This window comes from Physeter macrocephalus, chromosome 9 (assembly GCF_002837175.3).
Source record: "Physeter macrocephalus isolate SW-GA chromosome 9, ASM283717v5, whole genome shotgun sequence".
NCBI classification, from domain to species: domain Eukaryota; kingdom Metazoa; phylum Chordata; class Mammalia; order Artiodactyla; family Physeteridae; genus Physeter; species Physeter macrocephalus.
The window spans coordinates 102,572,577-102,592,843 of record NC_041222.1 but is presented as its reverse complement, the minus strand read 5'-3'; the positions used below and the strand labels follow the sequence as shown (position 1 = coordinate 102,592,843).

The 20,267-nt window shown below is 41.1% G+C and overlaps 1 protein-coding gene and 2 long non-coding RNA genes across 11 annotated transcripts in view; 1 reads left to right on the top strand and 2 right to left on the bottom strand.

The window, feature by feature from the left end:
• Positions 1-1,658: 1,658 nt before the first annotated feature.
• On the bottom strand, positions 1,659-13,286 carry LOC129392430 (uncharacterized). 2 transcript variants are annotated; one of them, XR_008618303.1, is made up of 4 exons: positions 13,024-13,286; positions 7,395-8,595; positions 5,068-5,261; positions 1,659-1,867 (listed from the first exon to the last, which is right to left on the bottom strand). It is a non-coding gene; the product is annotated as an uncharacterized lncRNA (long non-coding RNA). The 2 variants fall into 2 exon arrangements; XR_008618302.1 differs by lacking the exon at positions 13,024-13,286 and having other exon boundaries at positions 7,395-10,447.
• A 1,306-nt stretch (positions 13,287-14,592) lies between these two features.
• Positions 14,593-16,201, bottom strand: LOC114486912 (uncharacterized). Its single transcript, XR_003681357.1, has 2 exons — positions 15,977-16,201; positions 14,593-15,062 (listed from the first exon to the last, which is right to left on the bottom strand). It is a non-coding gene; the product is annotated as an uncharacterized lncRNA (long non-coding RNA).
• A 1,086-nt stretch (positions 16,202-17,287) lies between these two features.
• SAP30 (Sin3A associated protein 30) overlaps positions 17,288-20,267 on the top strand; it is a 115,581-nt gene continuing 112,601 nt past the window's right edge. For all 8 annotated transcript variants that reach the window (XR_008618300.1, XR_008618299.1, XR_008618301.1 and 5 more), the window contains exons 1-3: positions 17,288-17,897; positions 19,460-19,585; positions 19,988-20,086. Coding sequence is in view for 2 of the 8 variants with exons in the window: in XM_024130748.3 (XP_023986516.1) it covers positions 17,577-17,897; positions 19,460-19,585; positions 19,988-20,086 (546 nt within the window). In the remaining 6 variants the exon portion in view is untranslated. The remainder of the gene's footprint in view (positions 17,898-19,459; positions 19,586-19,987; positions 20,087-20,267) is intronic.

Genomic DNA, 20,267 nt, shown 5'->3' with positions numbered 1-20,267 from the left:
TTAAAAGATAAGAAATATCATGATCAATCAACTGGAAAATTTAGGCCAAATAGACAAATTCCTTGAAAAACATGCCTTAACAAAACTGACAGGTGAATAAATAGAATATCTGAATGGTCCTTCATCTATTAATAAACTTAGCCTGTACTTAACCTTCCCATGAAGAAAACTCCAGGCACATATTTTTTTCACCAGTAAAGTATAGCAAGCATTTAGGAAGTTCACAAACTCTTCCAGAGAATACAAAAAGAGGGAACATTTTTGAACTCGTGTTATGAAGTAAACAGAACCTTGGTACTAGAGTTGCCCAATTAAAACTAACTTCATATAAGCAGTAACACTTTTTAGTATAAAATATTGCACAGGATATACTTGTACTAAAAATTACTCATTGTTTATTTGAAATTCAAATTTAACTGGGTGTCCCACACTTTTATTTGCTAAATCTAGCTACTGTATTGGTAACAATACCTGATAAGGACTTTACAAGAAAAGTAAATTACAGGCCAGTGTCTTATGAACCTACAGGCAGTAATCCTGAACAAAATATTGATAAATCCAGCAACATAGAAAAAGGATAACATGATGACCAATTTGGTAGTCTTTCAGAAATGCAAGATTAGTTTAACACTCAAAAATATCAGTCATTGTGATTTGCTACATTAATGGACTGAAAAGAAAAAAAATCATAAAATCATCTCCAAATGCAGAAAAAGCATTTCATAAAATGCAACACCCATTTATGATTTTTAAAATTTTTAGCAAAGTAGTAATACAAGAGAACATCCTTAATCTAATAAATATGTCTCCAAAAACCCTACAGAAAACATTGTATTTAATGTGAAATGTTGAAGTAAGTTTTCCCCTGAAACTGGGAATGAGACAAGGAGATCCACTATCACACTTGTACTCAATCATGTATTGGAGGTCTTGGTCAGTGTAATAAAGCATTCCCTTCTTTTCCCCCGGCCCCCTCCATAAGTAAAAGAACTGGAAAGAAAGCAACAGTGTAATATGTAAAGTAATATATATGTATAATATAAAGTAAAATTTTAAATATTCTTTAAAAATCCAAATTCATCTGTAGATTCAGTGAGATCACAATATAATTCCCAGCACGTTTTTAATGAATTTGACAAGCTGATCCCAAAATTTATGTAGAAATGCAATAGGCCAAGAAAAGCTGGTAATATTAAAGTAGAATGAAGTTGGAAGACACACTATCATATATCAGGATGATTATTAAGTGGCAATAGCTAAGCAGTGTGGTATTGGTGAGAAGACAGACATAGATCAATGGAACAGAAAAGGCCTACATATATAAAATGCCTTGATTTATGACAAAAGAATCACTGCAGTGCAATGGGGATAGGATGACATTTTTACAAATAAATGGTGCTAGATTGAGTATCCTCAGACAAAAATTAAAGTGAAGTACTTCACATCATACACAAATATCAATTCTAGGTGGATTGCAGTTCTAAATGTAAAAGGTAAAACAGGAGCTTCTAGAAGATAACAGAGGACAGTACCTTCATGATCTTTCAGTAGGCAAAAAATTTTTAAATAAGACACAAAAAGCATTAATCACATAGAAAAACATTGATAAACAAGATTTATGAAAATAAAGAACTTCTGTTCATCAAAGCATGCAATTACGGGTGTGAAAAGGCAAGCCCCAGAGGGAGAAAAGATATTTGCAGTACAAATATACCCAACAAAGATCTCATATCCAGAAAATATGAGGAACTGCTACAAATCAATAAGAAAAAGATGTCATTTTTTTAATGTTCAAAAAGACTTGCACAGACATTTCACAAAAAGTTTTTCCAAACGGCCAATAAAGCTCTGAAAATATGCTCCATATCTGTAAGAGAAATGTAAATTAAAACCATAATGAGATACCTCTATATATCACCATATGGATAAAATTTAAAAAACTGATCATATCAAAATATCAACAAGGATGCTGAGCATCTAACTCTTAGACTCTGGTGGTCAGAACCACTTTGAGAAATTATTTGACTGCATCTACTGAAGCTGATCGTAGACATAATTATGTCCCAGAAATTCTACTCCTAGGTCTATGCCCTCAGAAATGCTTATGTATATGTAAACATAGTCCCATAAACATACATTGGAATGTTTATAATGGCATTTTTTGGTAATAGCTAAAAAATCACTCACAGGGAGTTGGAGTGAATTGTCTAAGTGGAGAGTTTAGAAGAGGAACTTGGGTGTGGGCAGCCCAGCCACTTCTTTTCCCTTTTCTGCTAGGAGCAAGCTGCTTTCAGGAAACATGCATTCTGTTCTCTGCGTCCATGCCTTCTTTTTCAAAGTCCAGTGTGGGTGTGGCCTTTGGTTGAAAGGTTAGCTCTCTGATTCTGGGGTTTTCGAATTAAGTTCAGTTGCCTGCTATACAAGCCAATTCTCCATATATCAGAAATAAGGGACTATTCAGTCTCCATATGTGATGTCTTTTGTTTCCCTATTGCTTCATGTTATTTAATGGGCCCCTTCAAGGTCCCCAAATCTGGTGCATTGGCCAAAATCATCAAGAAATAAGACAAAAAGTGAGGTGGTTGGAGACCAAACACGCAGAGACTGAGACTTCTGGAGTGAGCCTGGAATGTAGCTTGACGTTTTTGAGCCCAAACTATATGAATTCTTGACCTTGGGCTTTGAGGCTCATACTCTGTAATGTGGTAGATGTTTACAGTCACATAGTTTGCTTTTAACTGCTGTGCTCTCTGAGGGTGTCTTAGGTCATGTGGGTCTTTCACTTTGGTGGGCTACTGAAATTTATGGTAATAGGAAAATAGCTGTTTTTGTAAGAGCCCTGCTAGCCATAGCAAGCATGCATGAGTCCCAGCAAAGAATATGCCTCTAACAAGCAAATAACCTCCAGCAAAGACAGGTGGGCCTTGCTGGCTGGCCTAAGCAAGTGAAGCCTTAGCTTCACAGGTCAAGCTAGGCTCAGCAAACTTACAAGACCTTCAAAGGCCTCAGTAAAGGGAAGGCCAAGAGGACCTTAGCAGACAGGAGTCTTAGCAGACAGCAGCACCTTTGCCCACTTGTGGATGTGCAGCCCCCCACAAATCAGCTGATTTCTACAGCCTGTGGAAACCCTAATAAACAAGGACATGATTGTAGGCGAAAGAGTCTTCCCCTATACCGACCCATCAGACATGAGAGGCAGTCAATTATTTGCTGCTTATACTGTATGTTTTCAGCTGGGTCTACAGTCAAGGACATATCCTGCACCCAAGTTTCATGTGTGTTATAAAGGACTTACGTTTGAACTTCTAGCTTCAAATTGTCACTGCCAGGCCTAGTTAGACAATGTGGATAGGCATATCTAAATCCTACCCATTTGTATTTTATTTTTGTCTACCTACAGGGCCAAAGGAGGAAACTATTCAGTACTAACCTCCTGGATTCATGTGGCTTGTCCACAGGCTCTTGAGAGTCACTCATTACCTATTAGGTTGACTTTAATTCTTTGTTTCCATTTGTTCTGACCATGGCTTTATCTGCCATGCTACAGTCAAATTGTAGCTTCATTTATAGGAAGGGAGAGGACTTATATTAATAAATAATGGGAGTTCTTATTATAAAGACTATGCCATCTTTTTGAGTTGGAGTTAGAGAAATAACTCAATGAAATGATTACAAATCCAAAGGTTAAAAAGGCAATTTAAAAGACTGTGCTTAGAATATTGTCTCTAGGAATCAGATGTGCTTAGAAAGTCAAGGAGAAGCTAGGGTGGCTTGAAAAGTATGCTTCAGTCTTGTCTTCTGAACAGTAATAATAGTATAGAGACAAAATAAGGAAGATGGGGGACTTCTCTCGTGGTGCAGTGGTTAAGAATCCGCCTGCCAATGCAGGGGACACGGGTTCGAGCCCTGGTCCGGGAAGATCCCACATGCCGCGGAGCAACTAAGCCTGTGCGCCACAACTACTGAGCCTGTTCTCTAGAGCCCGCAAGCCACAACTACTGAAGCCCGCGTGCCACTACTGAAGCATGTGCACCTAGAGCCTGTGCTCCACAACAGGAGAAGCCACCGCAATGAGAAGCCCGCGCACTACAACGAAGAGTAGCCCCCACTCGCCGCAACTAGAAGAAGCCTATGCACAACGTAGACCCAACGCAGCCAAAAATAAATAAATAAATAATTTTTTTTTAAAAATAAGGAAGATGGGCTGATTGCACTGGAGGAAGAGAGAGGTTTCCTTAGGAGACTATCTGACCTCTTGGAGAGACAGCTTCTGGGGGAAGAGACTAGGAAGATGCAAAATGGAAAAATGAGATCTTGACTTCCAGGATAGACAAGTATAAGAGAGAAATGGAGATGCAGTTGGATCTAAGTGTTCTTAAAACTTTATAAAATGGGGAAACACCTTCACTGTTATTAGATCAGAAAATGACTGTGGCCCAAAGAAATCTGATAGAGGAAGAAAGGCGAGATCTCAAAGGGGCAGACTGGAATGACTCCCCAAAAAGAATCAGGATCTAGAGAACTGAGATGCAGTTTCTAAGGGCGTAGATTGACTTTGTAAGGGCAATTAGGGAAGCACTTCTTAAAGACTGGGGCTTGACTTGCGGGGAATTTAATTTTTCTTTGGGAACTTGACAATGGGAGGTTGTTTATATTCAAATGTGGTTTTATTATTGAAGTATCTTTATGTTTTAATTTGAAGTCAGTAAGGAGTTTCTGCTTACTATGGTCACAACGTGCCTAGATAGAATTTGAGGTAGGAAATAGAAGAGAGTGAATTTTCAGCCTTGGCCACAGAATAGACCTTGGAAGGGATTGGATTAATGTCATGTTTTGATCCATTTCAGAGCCTTCTGTGGGAACAGACCTACATCACACACTTTGTGATCTAGGAGAGGGGGACAGACTTCTGAAAGTGGGAGCAAAACTACCCTGGTTGAATGCTGAGCTCCTCCCAAAGAGGACAACCCCATGCCCAGAGGACTCTGGGCTTAAGGTCTAAGCACCGAGGACCAACAGAAGGAAACCCACAGGATGGCCAGTAGGGGAGGGGAAATGATTCCTTACCTCACTCAGTTCCCTCACTCACTCCTGCCCTGAGGAGGTGGGGTGACTTATCTGGTGAGTCGGAAAGAAACTGGGTATTCCTCTTCCAGCCCCTCCTCCGTCCGTCTTGGGAGTCAGCCTGCCTCAGACTGCACACATTCTGCTCTGTTCTCTGCCACGTGGCAAAGGAAAGGCAGTCTGGTTTTCCAGCTCACCTGTGATTTGACACAGTTCATTGTTATTGCCTACAGAGGGGGACTGCATTCCCCAATATTAGCTTTTTCAGTAATAAAGGAGATCCTATGGTTCTCTACCAGCCCTATTTTTTGGTCTTCTTTATAAATAGATTCAAGATTCAGATGAGGAGTACCAGTACTATCTGCTTGGGTTCATCGAATTCCTAAGAGGCTGGTTTCAGAGATAAGATGACTCCAGTGTAGTGCTTGAAGGATGAATAGATGGATGGCATAAAAGCAAGTTGCCAAAGAAGGAAATAGCACACGCAAAAGCACAGATGCTTTTGACAGCGTGGTGTGTTCTGGGTGGCTCTGTAATGCAGAAGCGTGGAGTGCAAGGTGAGAAGCGGTAGAAGGAGGCTATAGAGCTAAGCAGGGGCCAACTTTGGAAGGGCTCAGACTTTATCCTGTAGGTGATGGGAAACGGCGGAGTGGGGAGAGAATGGGAGAAGTGTTTCGAGCATAGGACATACTGGGAGGTGTAGAACCGGAGATAAATGCTCACTACCCTTCTAAGGAGCTTGACTATTAAGGCAGTGAGAGAGCTTAGATAAATGTCTAGACTGCCTCTTAGAGTTAAGGGGAGGATGGGCTTGTATGGGGTGTTGTTTTAACATGTAAGAAACTTGAGCAACTTGCAGGTTGTAGGAAAAGACTGAAGATATAGGGTGGAGGGGAAGATAACTAATGGGACAAAACACTTAGGGAGGTGAGAGGTAATAACACCTAGGATACAAATAAAAGGATTCTTCTCTCTTCCACCAAAGAAGGCAAGTTTTGTTAGAATACAGATTTGTCGGTCAGCACAGGTAACAAATTTCTGACTATTAGTATCACTTTTCTTGTTAAATAGCAGGTTGGTCTTTGGGTGAGAATGAGGAGATAGATGGTGGAATGGGAGGCCAGAGACATTTCAATACTCTTGAGTACTAACAATTCAGTATTCTCTAGGGACGGCCAGAAGGACCTGCAGTGAAACACTGTGGAGGAAGAGTGGTCACTAGGCCTGGACTGAACAAGAGCTGAGTTTTGCCAAGCAGATGAGAGGGAAGGTTTTCAAGAGAATTGAAAATATTGAAAGTGGCTAAAGTGACAGAACATAGGATATAAATAGAAGAGTAACTGAAGAATGTTAATTCCTCATTGGAGCCACACCCTGAAGGCACTGTTGCTGGATATAGGAGTGACACTTCCTCTAGTGGGACTGAGAAGGTGCCAATGGCAAAAAAACCACCAGACTTTATTTATTTATTTATGTTTGCTTATCAGAACAGTATCTAATTCACCCTCATTAATTTTTTTTTAAAAACAAAAAGAGGCCTTTTATGAATCAGATATAGCACCCACATTAAAGGTAACACAGCATTAAAACAAATGTAGCAAGAACTATTGGTATTATAATCAAAAATTCACAGAAACACACAAATAGTCCACACAACCTCTCATAGGAGTCTGTTGTGAACAAACATAAAATATATCCTATCAGTAGGCCTGACTTAAAAATATGATTATATACTTTGTGGCAAAACTTCAAAAATTTCCTGCACAGTTAGGGAAGTGGTCCATAATAGACCACCCTCACATCTGACACCAGCTTCAGAGTTCACAGTTTCCAAGACCCCTGTTAGGTTTGATAATATATTTGAAGGATGCAGTGAACTCACTGTAAGTGGTTATATTCACACTTATGGTTTATTACAGCAAAGGGATATGGATTAAAATCAGCCAAAGGAATTGGTGCACAGGGCAGAGTCCAGAAAAAGTCCAAATGTGCAGCTTCCAGTTGTCCTGTCCCAGTGGAGTCACGGACAGCATTACTTTCCCAGAAACAATGTGCAATGACACACACAGAATATTGCCAACTAGGGAAGCTTATCTGAGTCCTGGTTTCCAGAGCTTTTTTTGGGACTCAGTTATGTAGACATGGTTGACAGCCCTCATGGCTGATTTTTAGTCTCCATCCCCTCTGGATGTAGAGAGGATACCATGTGGCCCAAGGCCCCCAGGTAAACAAACCTACTCTTCCTAGAGATTACCTCCCAGGACATGAGGGCAAAGACCAGACCAGTAAGGTTAATTCTTTTTTTAAAAAAAATTAATTTATTTACTTACTTATTTCTTTTTGGCGGCATTGGGTCTTCGTTGCTGCGCGCAGGCCTTCTCTAGTTGCAGTGAGCAGGGGCTACTCTTTGTTGCGGTGTGCGGGCTTCTCATTGCAGTGGCTTCTCTTGTTGCAGAGCGTGGGCTCTAGGCACGCAGGCTTCAGTAGTTGCAGCACGTGGGCTCAGTAGTTGTGGCTCACAGGCTCTAGAGCGCTGGCTCAGTAGTTGCTCTGCGAAATGTGGGATCTTCCCGGACCAGGGATCGAACCCGTGTCCCCTGCATTGGCAGGCAGATTCTTAACCACTGCACTACCAGGGAAGTCCAGGTTAATTCTTTACTACGCATCCCCAAAAGGTCAAAATACTCAATTCTCTGATTATATTCTTATAAAAAGTAGGCATTAATAACCTATTGTCTGGCTCCCAGCTACCTGAGTCTTATGTTTATTACTTCTTTGTGATTTTACTTCATAGCTAGGATTATTTCATTAAGTTTTTCAAATTCATGTTGAAATGTTGAGTTATAAATTTCATTTGTTTTATGGTAACAATTTCCCAGTAAATTTTCATCTTCTGTAAGAAAATTGTTTTATTCTGTTTCACAGTTTTCTTACCATATTTTTGAGTAGCTATTGTGCATATGATTTTCATAATCCTCATATTTGGATGAGTTGAATTTCCGACTATTATCAGGAGTTGGAAAGAAGGGCTAGGATAGCTTTACAGAACTAATCTCTCCTGGGCTCTCTCCTCCATTGCTATAGCAAAAGACTTACTTCCTTAAAATATGGCCACTCTGTGAAATCACATTTCCTCTGCCTCTCAGTACCTAACCTGGCTCTGAAAAGCTTCTGCACACAGTTCTCAATTTCCTGATTCATTCACAGGCTGCAGGGATCGAGGCTTTGCCTTCCAAAATAATATTATCACTTTTAGAAAGTTATTTTACTGGTGATTTCTAAGATCTGCTATCTCTGATTAGGCACTTTCTATCCTTCTCTCTCTTTCCCTCTTGGGTATTTGGACCCTATTCAATCTCATACCTTTCCCAAAATGTTTTCTTGAATTCCTACGTACACTTGCTGCACTGTGCTTCTGGTCTCAGTTGCCTACTACAGTGTTCACATGTAATTTTGGAGCCTTGGGGTTTTGTTAGTCAGCTGTTTGCTGAAAATTCAGTTTCCATGAACTTATGTTCATTCTCCTTGTTGCTGTGGATAGATTTCAAGAAAAGGAATAAGAAGTTTAAGAACTAAGCAGACCCCCATGTTCTTACAGAATGATGATATAATTAATTTTTCTCCCATGTTCTCAAAAGAAATGAAGAGATTCTCTGAAAGTACTAAGATTATTGGCTTTAGATAATGAACAAGAATGTTCTGGTTATCACCAGCCTAATTAGAGCCAATTATATAGATGTTCACACCTACTATGACATTAAGGCTATGTCTAGAAGATAATGTGACAAAGTAGTTTAATGGAAAATCATATAAGGCCTACAGTGTAGATTAAAAAAAATTTAATGCAAGAGACTCAGAGAGAAGCAGCATTTTATTTTGATATGCTAAAAAGAAAACTGTTAGTAAAATGTTTCTCCTGAACCCAGGAAACTAGAGCATTTACGGGAATGTTTAAGAAGGTCTTATTGGATCTTATAATAATCCAGTTGGATTATGGATGAGATGTCCCAAGAATTCTTGTTTTGATCCTGGGGATTTAAAGCTATGTTCAACTTATTTTTGAAGATTAATACCATTCCAAATTGGTCGTCAGCCACAGATAGTTTCGTGTTTGTAGAGCAAGCTCCAGCATTACCTGGGAACTACCTCTGCATTTTGTATGCCTCACATTCTGGTGAGAAGAAAATCATGGTGGAAGCAGCAGAGATGGGCTGACCAAGATGTTAGACTCCGAACACTATTAGGTTGCAGATGTTGTTTTAACATAAACAGTACTAATCATAAACAAGCAACTTAAGAAAGGTGAGAAAAAAACTGAGCATTTGGCAGTCACTTGGATCTAGGCATGAGTCCAATACACATTAAGGAGGGTAACCCTAGTGAAACATCCCCCACTCTGTGACAGGACCCCCAAGAAGCATAGGCCAAAAGTAGGGATATGGACTATAATCATTTGTTTGACTCAGAAATCCTCAAGCATGGGTTCAGGACTATTGGAACCCTTAATGACCTGAAGAAGGCAATGAAACTCCTCTTTGGAAGAACAGAACATGATCCAATGCCTCAAATTATTTCCATAATTAAGTTTTCAAATAAAATGAATAGCAAACAATCAAAGATAATGGGATGAAAGAAGAGTCAAGAATTAGCCAGCACCAACAGAAACAACAGACAAAAAGACTTGATAACAAACGTAGTCTTTATACCACTATGCTTGTTATGTTCATGGAAATAAGTCAAGCTTATAAATTTTGTCAAGTAACTGGAAACCATAAAATGACATTTAAGATTTGAAAAATAACCAAATGGGAATTATAAAACTAGAAAATAGAATAGTTAAAGGTATAAAAACTATGGGTAAATTTTAGAGCAGATTAGGCACACCTAAAGAGAGAATGACTGACTGGAAGATAGGTTAAAAGAAACATCCCAAATGAGGGAAGGAGAGACAAAATAAAAAATAAAAAATATTGAAGATAGAGCAAGAGACAGGGAGGATACACTGGGATGGCCTAATATATATATATCAAACTGGAGTCCCAGAAATGAATGAGAGAATAAGGACCCAGACAATATGTGAAGAGATAATGGCTGAAAATTTCTGAGAATTGATTAAAGATATTAATCTATAAGAAGCCCAATGAAGTACAAGCAGGATTTTAAAAAATAAAAGGCATTTTACTTTATGTGAAACCATAGAAAATCAAAGACAGAAAATAAATTGTAAAAGAAGCCAGAAAAACAAAAAAAGGTGATTTTCAAAAGAACTTTGCATTTTCTAGAAAGAGGGCAAAGTAAAGATTAATACTGGGCTAAAAAAAGTAAAGAAAACATATTATAAGTTTTAGGGTCAAAAGAATAGAAAAAGAGTATATAATTTCCAAACTAATTGGGGGGAAATGGGATTATAAAAAAAAAATCCAAAAGAAAGCAAAAAAAGGAAAATAAAAATGTAGAGTAGGCACAACAAATATAAAGCACAAAAAGTGAAGGATTAATATGTTTGGGTTTAAATATATTGAAATATATTAGTAATTACATAACTATAAATAGACTAAATGCCCTAGTTAAAACACAAAGATTATCAGGCCAGATTTAAAAAGAAAACATGCAAAACCACATGTTTTAGAGACATATCTAAGACATCAAGATACAGAAAGGCTGAAAGTAAAAAGATGGAAAAGTATATCATGGAAACACTAAGTAAAAGACAGGGGTTGTAACTATATTGATAGCAACCAGACAAAATAGAATTTAAGGCTAAAATCATTACAGCAATTATGAAGGTCACTACAGAATGTTAAAATGTTCAGTTCTGGGTTTACATAACAGTTTTTAATTTGTATAAATAATATGGTCTTAACATATGCAGAGGAAAAATTGACAGAACTAAGAAGAGAAATAAATCTACAAGCTAAGTGGGATGTTTTAATTTAGTAATTAGTTGGAACAAGGAGACAAAATGCCTGTAAGGATACATAAGACTGATTAGTCCATTTAATAATACCCGATGGACATAAATAGAACACTGACCTAACAGCACAATATAAATTGTTTTCAAGTACATACAGAATATTTAAAAAAATCAACCATATTCTTGGTTAAAAAGCAAACCTCATTAAATTTTAGTGGATTTAGAGATACGAGACCATCTGTATATGTTTGGAAATTAAGACATCTCCATCCAAATAATTTAGGCATCAAAAATAATCATGAAGGAATTTAGATAAAATTATGATGTGTGGGATGTAGACAAAATAGTATTCATAGGGAAATGTATAGCTTCTAATGAACATATTTGTAAATAAATTAGTAAAAGAATAGCAAAATAGGGCTTTCCTGGTGGTGCAGTGGTTGAGAGTCTGCCTGCCGATGCAGGGGACACAGGTTCGTGCCCCGGTCCAGGAAGATCCCACATGCCACGGAGCGGCTGGGCCCATGAGCCATGGCCTCTGAGCCTGCGTGTCCGGAGCCTGTGCTCCTCAACGGGAGAAGCCACAACAGTGAGAGGCCCGCCTACCGCAAAAAAAAAATAAAATAAAAAAAAAAAGAACAGCAAAATAAACAGAAAGAAGGAAATAATAAAAGAGAAGAACTGAAATAGAAAAAAAATACCATAGAAACCATGAACAAAACTAAAATCAGTCTTTTGAAAGGTGTAATGAAATTGATAAAAACACTCTGGTGAGAAGGTAATATAGAAAAGTATCTTCATGACTTTGAAGGTATTACGATACTAAGGAACTATTAAGTCACAAAAATGACCAGTCATAAAAGAAAAGATTGATATATATTTTTTTCCACAGTAAGACTTTAGGGACTTCCCTGGTGGTGCAGTGGTTAGGACTCCGCACTCCTGATGCAGCGGGCCGGGGTTCGATCCCTGGTCAGGGAACTAGATCCCACATGCGTGGTGCAACTAAGAGTTCACATGCCACAACTAAGGAGCCCGAGTGCCGCAACTAAGACCTGGTGCAACCAAATTAAATAAATAAATATTTTTAAAAAAATTAAAGGACTTTAACCAAAAGTCGCCACCACAGCCAAAAGGCAAGTGATAGAGTAGGAAAGATATCTGCAATACATAACTTCGAGAAATGGCTCTTATTCAGAATATATAAAGAACTACAAATCAATAGAAAAAGTCACAAACCCAATAGAAGAACAGCTGAAGTCCTAAACAGAAGCTTCCAAAGAGGAAAGCCCAAAGACCAATTAACATATAACCTCATTAATAATCAGGAATACTCAGTGTAAAATCACAATGAGATACCAGACAAATCCATTGGATCGGGCTTCCCTGGTGGCGCAGTGGTTGCGCGTCCGCCTGCCGATACAGGGGAACCGGGTTCGCGCCCCGGTCTGGGAGGATCCCACGTGCCGCGGAGCGGCTGGGCCCGTGAGCCATGGCCGCTGAGCCTGCGCGTCCGGAGCCTGTGCTCCGCAACGGGAGAGGCCACAACAGAGAGAGGCCCGCATACCACAAAAAAAAAAAAAAAAAAAATCCATTGGATCGTTAAAAAAAAAAAAAGGCTTGTGGAAGTGTCAAAGTTTGGAAGTACCCAGTAAAGTTGCAGCTATGCATACTCTATGACTCAGCAATTCTCTTCCTAAATACCTGTCCTATTAAACTGTAAGCACAGAGGTATCAGGGCACATGTACAAGAATGATCATGGCAAGATTGTTTTTAATATCTCTAAATTGGAAACAACCCCTATGTCCATCAACAATAAAATGGTTAAATAAAGTGTATTTTATTCATCCACAATGAAAAGAGCTAGTTAAGCGAGGTACAAGCAGATCTTCAAGACAGTGAAGAAGCCAGAGAAAACAATAACAAAGTACACGATTCCACTTAAATAAAGTTCAAAAACACAAAAAACTAAAAAGTCTGTTTAGAGTTCATAATTGTGCGGTAAAATTATAAAAGAAAGAAAGAAAAGGCAGGTAGCGAATACCAGAAATCAGGATAGCTGCTGCTGGCCGGTAGAGGGGTTAGATGGAGGAGGAGCACATGCGGTCACTCAGGGCTGTCAATCAAGGCCAGCGGCACAACTGGTGGGACCCAATGCAAAAATCTTTTTGCTTTCTTCCGTCGTCTCTCTCTCTCTCTCTCTCTCTCTCGACCTGTCATGGTGTTTTCTAATTTGCTATTTAACGTCGCTCTCCCTTGGGTATAGCGATTCTTATTGGTCAAAGGCAGATCCTCACAGGCACCCGCGGCCTGACCCCCAACTCAGCGTGGGGCGGGGAGAGGGAGGGGCTGCGCACCACAGCGGTCACTCCCTGCGTCAGCGCGGAGTGCTCAGGCCAGTGCAGAGATGGGCAAGGAGAGATCCGCCAGAACCCAGAAATTCAAAGATGAAAGGTTAAGAATTTCATGATGATGATGATCACTGAACCACAAGCAGAGTGGAGAGAGTAAGGGGTCGGAAGGGGTGGGCTTCTGAGCCTCTGCGCTGTTTGCATGCCCAGAAAGCTGGCCCTGTTGACAATGTTCTATTTCTTGACCTGGGTAGTAGTTATATAGATGCTTGTTTTACCAAAACTGCTTAAATTGGACATTTATGTTTTGTGCACTTTTTTGGTGTGCTTGCTATATTTTAAACTAGGTAAAAGAAAGCATGGTATAAAACAGCGTGATCCTTAGCTGCAGTAAAATAGAATTATTCATGTATAGACATGTATATATTGGTATATGCATATAATTGTTTTTCTAGAAGGAAACACAGAACTTGGTAACATTGGTTGCTTTTAGGGACACGGATTTGGGGAGATGAGAGGAAATAGGCTTTTATTTTTCATATTGAAACTTTTTGTATTATTTGAATTTACCATCATGTTCATGTGAAGATTATGTACAAATTTGCATATTTTGAAATTAATTTATTTAATTGCTTATTTTGCAATAAAACCAGAAAAGTTCAATCATATTAAAAGCCTTAGAGGGAAGAAAGGCAGGGGAAAATGCTTTTTAAAGAATACTTTGAACCCTTTCAGAAAGCAAAGAATATTTTGATGATGTCAAAAACACTCATAATTTAGGTTTCATAAATCATTTTCCATATTGTCTATTGTGAGGTAAATTTACCATGAAGCTAATGGGTGTAAGGTTCAGAGTCCCTTAAAAGGCTTGTATCTAATTTTACATTCATAATTCTGTATATTTTGCTTAAAGAAGACCTCTCAGATTATATAAACTTGAAGCTCCCCAAAAACCTGATTCCAACCTTGAGTGTGAATTATACTTAGAGCAAGAAATTATTATCTGCCCTGAATATGAGGAGTTTTAGACATAAACAATGATCCATGGTTGTTAAGAAAATTTCTCTGTAGGGAGGACAGATTCACTGAAGAGATACTGTAAATCTCAAATTTACATGTCACCTACTCCAGGAATGTTTTCTACTTGTCAGAGGTGAATCATTTCCTTCTGTGTGCTAAGTCTGTACTTTTCCTCTAATTTTATTGAGGTATGTGTCTTAGTCTGTCTAGGCTACTATAAAAAATAAATACCATAGAGTAGGTGGCTTATAAACAAAAGAAATTTATTTCTTAACAGTTCTGGAGGGTGGGAAGTTCAAGATCAAGGTGCTGACAGGTTCATGGCTGGTGAGTGTCCACTTTCTGGTTGATAGATGGGCGTCTTCTCCCATGGATGGCAGGAGGAGTGAGGTTGCTCTCTAGAGCCTCTTTTCTGAGGGCACTAATCCCATTCCTGAGGGCTCCACCCTCATGGCCTAATCACCTCCCAAAGACCCTACCTTCAAATATTATCACACGAAGATTAGGTTTCAACATATGAATTTTGTGGGGACACAAACATTCAGTCTATAGCATGTATCATGTGCTTGTTAAGCTACCTGTCTCCCTTATTAGACTGTGAGCTCCAAAATGGCTAGGACCCTCTCCCAATTCTTTTTGTATCCCCAGAGCCTAGAAAAGATCCTAGCATGCAATAAATGAGTGACTGAAACTTCTAAAAACACTGTATTGTCTGTAAAGGAAGCATAGCCACAATTCGTCACTTTAGTAAAATTCATATGAAACTGATATATAACTATACCATACATGAACTGATTTGATCACATTTGCAGAAGGTAGACTATAAACTTTTAAGGGCAAGAACCAAACAATATTATAAATTATTTTAAATTATATAAAATTACAAAAAATATGAAAATCCAACATCCCAATATCATGTTTGCTTTAGACTGTTTTTAACAAATAAAAACTTACAAATGGAAACCACCTTTTAGCCATTCCCAGATACCATCCATTGGCCTCTCTCCTAAGAGATGACCACCACCTTGAAGCTGGTGTGTGTCCATTCTATCCATATAGTCTCATTTTTACTATTTAAGAAAATATATCTATAAACAATAGATAGTATTATTCTGCGTTTTAATACTTTAAGCCAAAAATATCTAAATACACATATAATGTGAGCCACATGTGTAGTTTTAAATGTTATAGTAGGCACATTTTGAAAAATGGAAACAGGTAAATTTTAATGTTTTATTTAACCCAGTATAGCCAAAATATAATCATTTGAACATGTAATCAATATAAAAATTGTTACTACGCTAATCAATATTCTTTAAAAAAAAGTCTGGTACTAAGTCTTTGAAATCCTGCTGGTAGTTTATACATACCGGCACATCACAGTTCAGATGCTAAATTTAGATTTCATAAAATTTAAGTTGAAAAAATAGATTCCTATCCAAGTTGTTCCAAACATATTTAAAAGTTTTCCAATAACTGAAATCAGTTTTAAAAATTTAAATGAATTAAAATTAACAATTCAGTTTTTCAGGCACAGTAACCACATTTCGAGTGCTCAATATCCACATAAGGCTAGCAGACACACTGTTGGGCAGTGCAGCTTGAAAAGATAACACAAATACTCACCATTCACCATCTTTCTTTTGCCCACTACATTTTTTTTTCTTCCTTTGCTATATCCTAAAACATAAGTGCACAGATGGACTGAATGGCTTTGAATTTCAGGGCAGATGACAGTTTTCATTTTTAAAAAATCATCTATCAATAAGTTTACTCAGTAAATATAAAAGAACTTTCAAAAAACCCTACTGCTTTCTATCTTTGTTTAAACAATGGGATTGTTAAACAAGGTATACGTACTGATAAATAACGACGCGCTGCAATTAGCGAAGGCGCAGCTTTCGTACTAGCCACTCCCAACATACCACCCCGCCCTCCACACGCACGCACCCACACGTACACATGCACACGCGCGCGCACACAGACACGTACACAGTCACGCGTGCGCCGACGACAACCCCGGAGCTGCGCTTTCCCTGTGCTCTCGGCCGGGCGCGCGCCTTCGGGTTCCGGGAGCCCCAGGCTGACCGAGACTCGGAGGGGCTACACGTCCCTTTTAAATGCTATTAGGCCGGCTCCCAGTTCCCTCGAGAAGAAAGCGGAGAGGCAGGGGGTGGAAGCGAAAAGCAGCCCTGTTAAGTCCACTTGTCAGCAGCTCCACCTCAAGAAGCGGCAGTGGGCGCCCCGCAAGCCAGCGCGTTCCTCGCAGGGACAATGCGAGGATCTGGAGGCGGCCTTCAGCCCGACATCGGCCCCATCCCGGCGCGGAGGTCGGGACGCGCGTTTCCCCCCGGCAGGCGCCCTCACAGACAGTCTGGGGCGTCAGTCGGCGGAACTGCTATCAGATTCCCGTGGTGTTAGCTGCGGGACCTCCGGGACCCGAAAAACGCCAGGGCGCCCGTTCTCCTCGGTCTGGATGTCCCACAAAAACGTAGTCACACCAAAAACTTTTTCCACACATATGAAACTTTTTTCCCACAAGCTCCCGCCCCTTCCCTCCTATTCCCGCCCCCCGCGTTTTGTGCTTCGCCTCAGGAGTTGAGTGACCTCTTCGTGTAGAATGCCAGCTCTGCAAAATTCAGGAGCTAAACACAGCCCAACTTCCTGGGAGAGACCAGAAGCCAGAAAACCTCGCAACCCCAACCACACGCCCCTGGGTTCCCTGTTTCACCAAAAAAAAAAAAAAAAAAAAAAAAAAAAAAAGGCCCGACTCGCCTCCGCGCCATGAATGCTGGGATAAGTAGTTCCCCTAAACCGCGAAGCGCCGGGTCTGATTGGAGCTCAGGTTGGCTTCCCGGAAGAAAACTACAATTCCCGTGGTGCCATGCGACAGAGTGGAAGGGGCGGGACGGCAAGGGCGCAATGCGCTTGCGCAGGTCGAGGGCCGGAGGGAGGTGGAGGTGCCGTGGTCCAACTGCTGAGGAGTCTCCATGTGACAGTGAGCGGCGTCCCGGCTCCAGGCGACGCCAGATTCTGGTTCCCGACCCCAAGCCCCGTCCACTGTCCCGGCGCCAGCAGACACTGGCAGGTCGGGGGCCGCGGGCGCAGAGTGAGTAGCCACCGCCAGGCAGGTGCCTGAGGGACCGTCTAGACCCCGACGTCTCCCGAGAGGCGAGCGGCGCGGCCAGCGGGGCTTCTGTCAGCGCGGTGCCGTGAGCGCGGGGACATGAACGGCTTCACGCCCGAGGACATGAGCCGCGGTGGGGACGCGGCCGCCGCCGTGGCCGCCGTGGTCGCCGCTGCCGCCGCCGCCGCCGCCGCCTCAGCCGGGAACGGGGCCGGAGCGGGCGCCGGGGCCGAGATGCCGGGCGCCGGTGGGGTCTCGGCGGCGGGGCCCCCGGGAGCGGCCGGGCCGGGCCCGGGGCAGCTGTGCTGTCTGCGCGAGGACGGCGAGCGGTGCGGCCGGGCGGCGGGCAACGCCAGCTTTAGCAAGAGGATCCAGAAGAGCATCTCCCAGAAGAAGGTGAAGATTGAGTTGGATAAAAGCGTAAGTGACGGCGGGACGGGCCTGCCCTGCGCGCCCCGCGGGCGCTCGGGGAGCGGAGCAGACGCGACGTCGGTGGGGTGCGGGGCCCCCAGACCTGGGCGCAGCGCGAGCCCGTTCCGGCCTCTCTAGTAGGAAGCAAACAACAAAGTGCTGCAACTCGGTCCTCCGCCCGCAGCCGACAGGCTCGCGCGCCGCGGACCCGCGCCCGCGCGCGACCCCACCCGCGCCCTGCCTCCCCCTCCTCCTCCGCGGGGGGCCGGGGCGCGAAACAAAGGGGGCGGCGGAGCAGAGGGCCCGGAGTAGCTGTCCTGCAGCCCGGCGGCTCCTTGTGGAACGGAGGCGCCTTCTTTGTTTTGCTGCCCGAGCCAGCGCTCGGCCCCGGGGAGTAGCTCCCCCGGTCTGGGGACAGTGGAGTCCTGGTAGGGCCTGACGCCGGGGGCGACGAGGATTCTGTTCCCTGTCCCGCGAGCGCGGGTGCAGGGGACGCCTGGCTGCGAGCCGAGCGGCCGTGTCAGCATCCCGGGCAGCCGCTCCCAACGTGGGGAGCGCGCAGCCTCTGCGGTTTTGCCCTCCGGTTGGCAGCCATCGGGGTTTCTTTCTTCGTCCTTTCGCACGTCTGCTCTTTTGACCGTCGCTGAGGTTTTTAGAAACGGCCATTTCCACTTTTCGGAGCTCTAGACGGCGGTAATAAATAACAAGATGCCAGAACCGGCACACATCGTGCATCTTTTTAGCTTGCTCTTAGCTTAGAGGTTCATTTAAAAGCCTATTAGCTCAGTCCTCAACTGTTTGTTTTTTTTTAAGGAGTAACTGCTAACGTACGAAACCTCGTATTTCATATGTTACCGTACAGCTCTCAGAACTATGTAATTAAAGTTTTTGAAAAGTTTATTTGGGATACTTTCTGCCTATTCAGTTAGTTCCTCCATCGTGTTCATGAGAAACTTTTCAGGTATACGTGAATAATTTCACATTGCTTTGGTTGGAAAAACGTATTACTGATAAATGCATTTATTTAATACGCAGAGAAGTTCATAATTCAAATTTAAATTTAGGATGTGAAATCAGCAACTTATTTATAAAAATGGGTAGTTTTGTGCTCGATTATAATTTGAGTATTAAGTTAGCAAGGTTAGGAAGCATACATTACGGTATTTTAAAATGCTCTTTAAGTAGAGAAAATGCTATCAAATAGCAAAATTGTGAATAGCATCATTTTTCCCTTGTTAAAAAAAACAGCATGACTGAACTAATCTAGTTCACCATCGCTGCAATTTGATGACAGAATCCAGACGGTAGAAATTTCTCGTTCTTCTCTGCGTCTCGCTTCCCTTACTGGCACCTCTCCCCGCCCCACCCCCAATCCTCTTAACAATATTGCCAGACATGGTAGGTTTTAACTGGGTTCAGGACTGGAGTAGAAAGAAACGTGCGTTGTCTTAACAATGGCCTGTTTGGACTGTTGTTTTTATTTTTAATAATTCACTGTGAATTATGTATTTTTAATACATAGACACATTTTACGGCAATCCTAAGTAGTCTGTGAAACTTTTCTGTTTCAGGCAAGGCATCTTTACATTTGTGATTATCATAAAAACTTAATTCAGAGCGTTCGAAACAGAAGAAAGAGAAAAGGGAGTGATGATGATGGAGGAGATTCACCTGTTCAAGATATTGATACTCCAGAGGTAGGTGAAAGTTTTCGTATGTTAAATGTAAATCTTAAGTCCTCCATTCTGAAAGTTTTATTTAAAAAATATGAACAAATTTTAAAAATACTTAAAGCATTTGAAAAATCTGAAAATGAAAGCAAAATTAAATATGGCCAGTTAACATGAAGTTACACAATTGGACTTGTTACAGTTTCAATTGACAACTCTTAGAGCTCTGTTGTCTTATAAGTTCTTTTTTTTGGTCCCTGGTCTTTAATAATTATGCTCAAAATATTGAAGTGTTTAATACATTTGTAGTTTTGATTATATAAAAGGCATTTTAAATAATGGAGTTAAGTTTTCATTGTGTTGAAATTGCATTGTTGGTATATATAACAAAGCTAAGTCTTTAACAAATGATATGTTAATTTTTTTCAGGTTGATTTATACCAATTACAGGTGAATACACTTAGGAGATACAAAAGACACTTCAAACTCCCAACCAGACCAGGACTTAATAAAGCCCAGCTTGTGGAGGTATATATGAGTTTTAAGCTATTTAACCTTTAAATGAGCTTGTTCATACAAAAAAGGGTCATTAAATGCTAATGACATTGTTAATGTAGCATATATAACAATGCCTTTTATCAGTAGTTAGAAAAATCAAAGTTAGTAAAAAAATCTATTGTGGAAGAATCTAGTTGCCTAGAAATGTTTG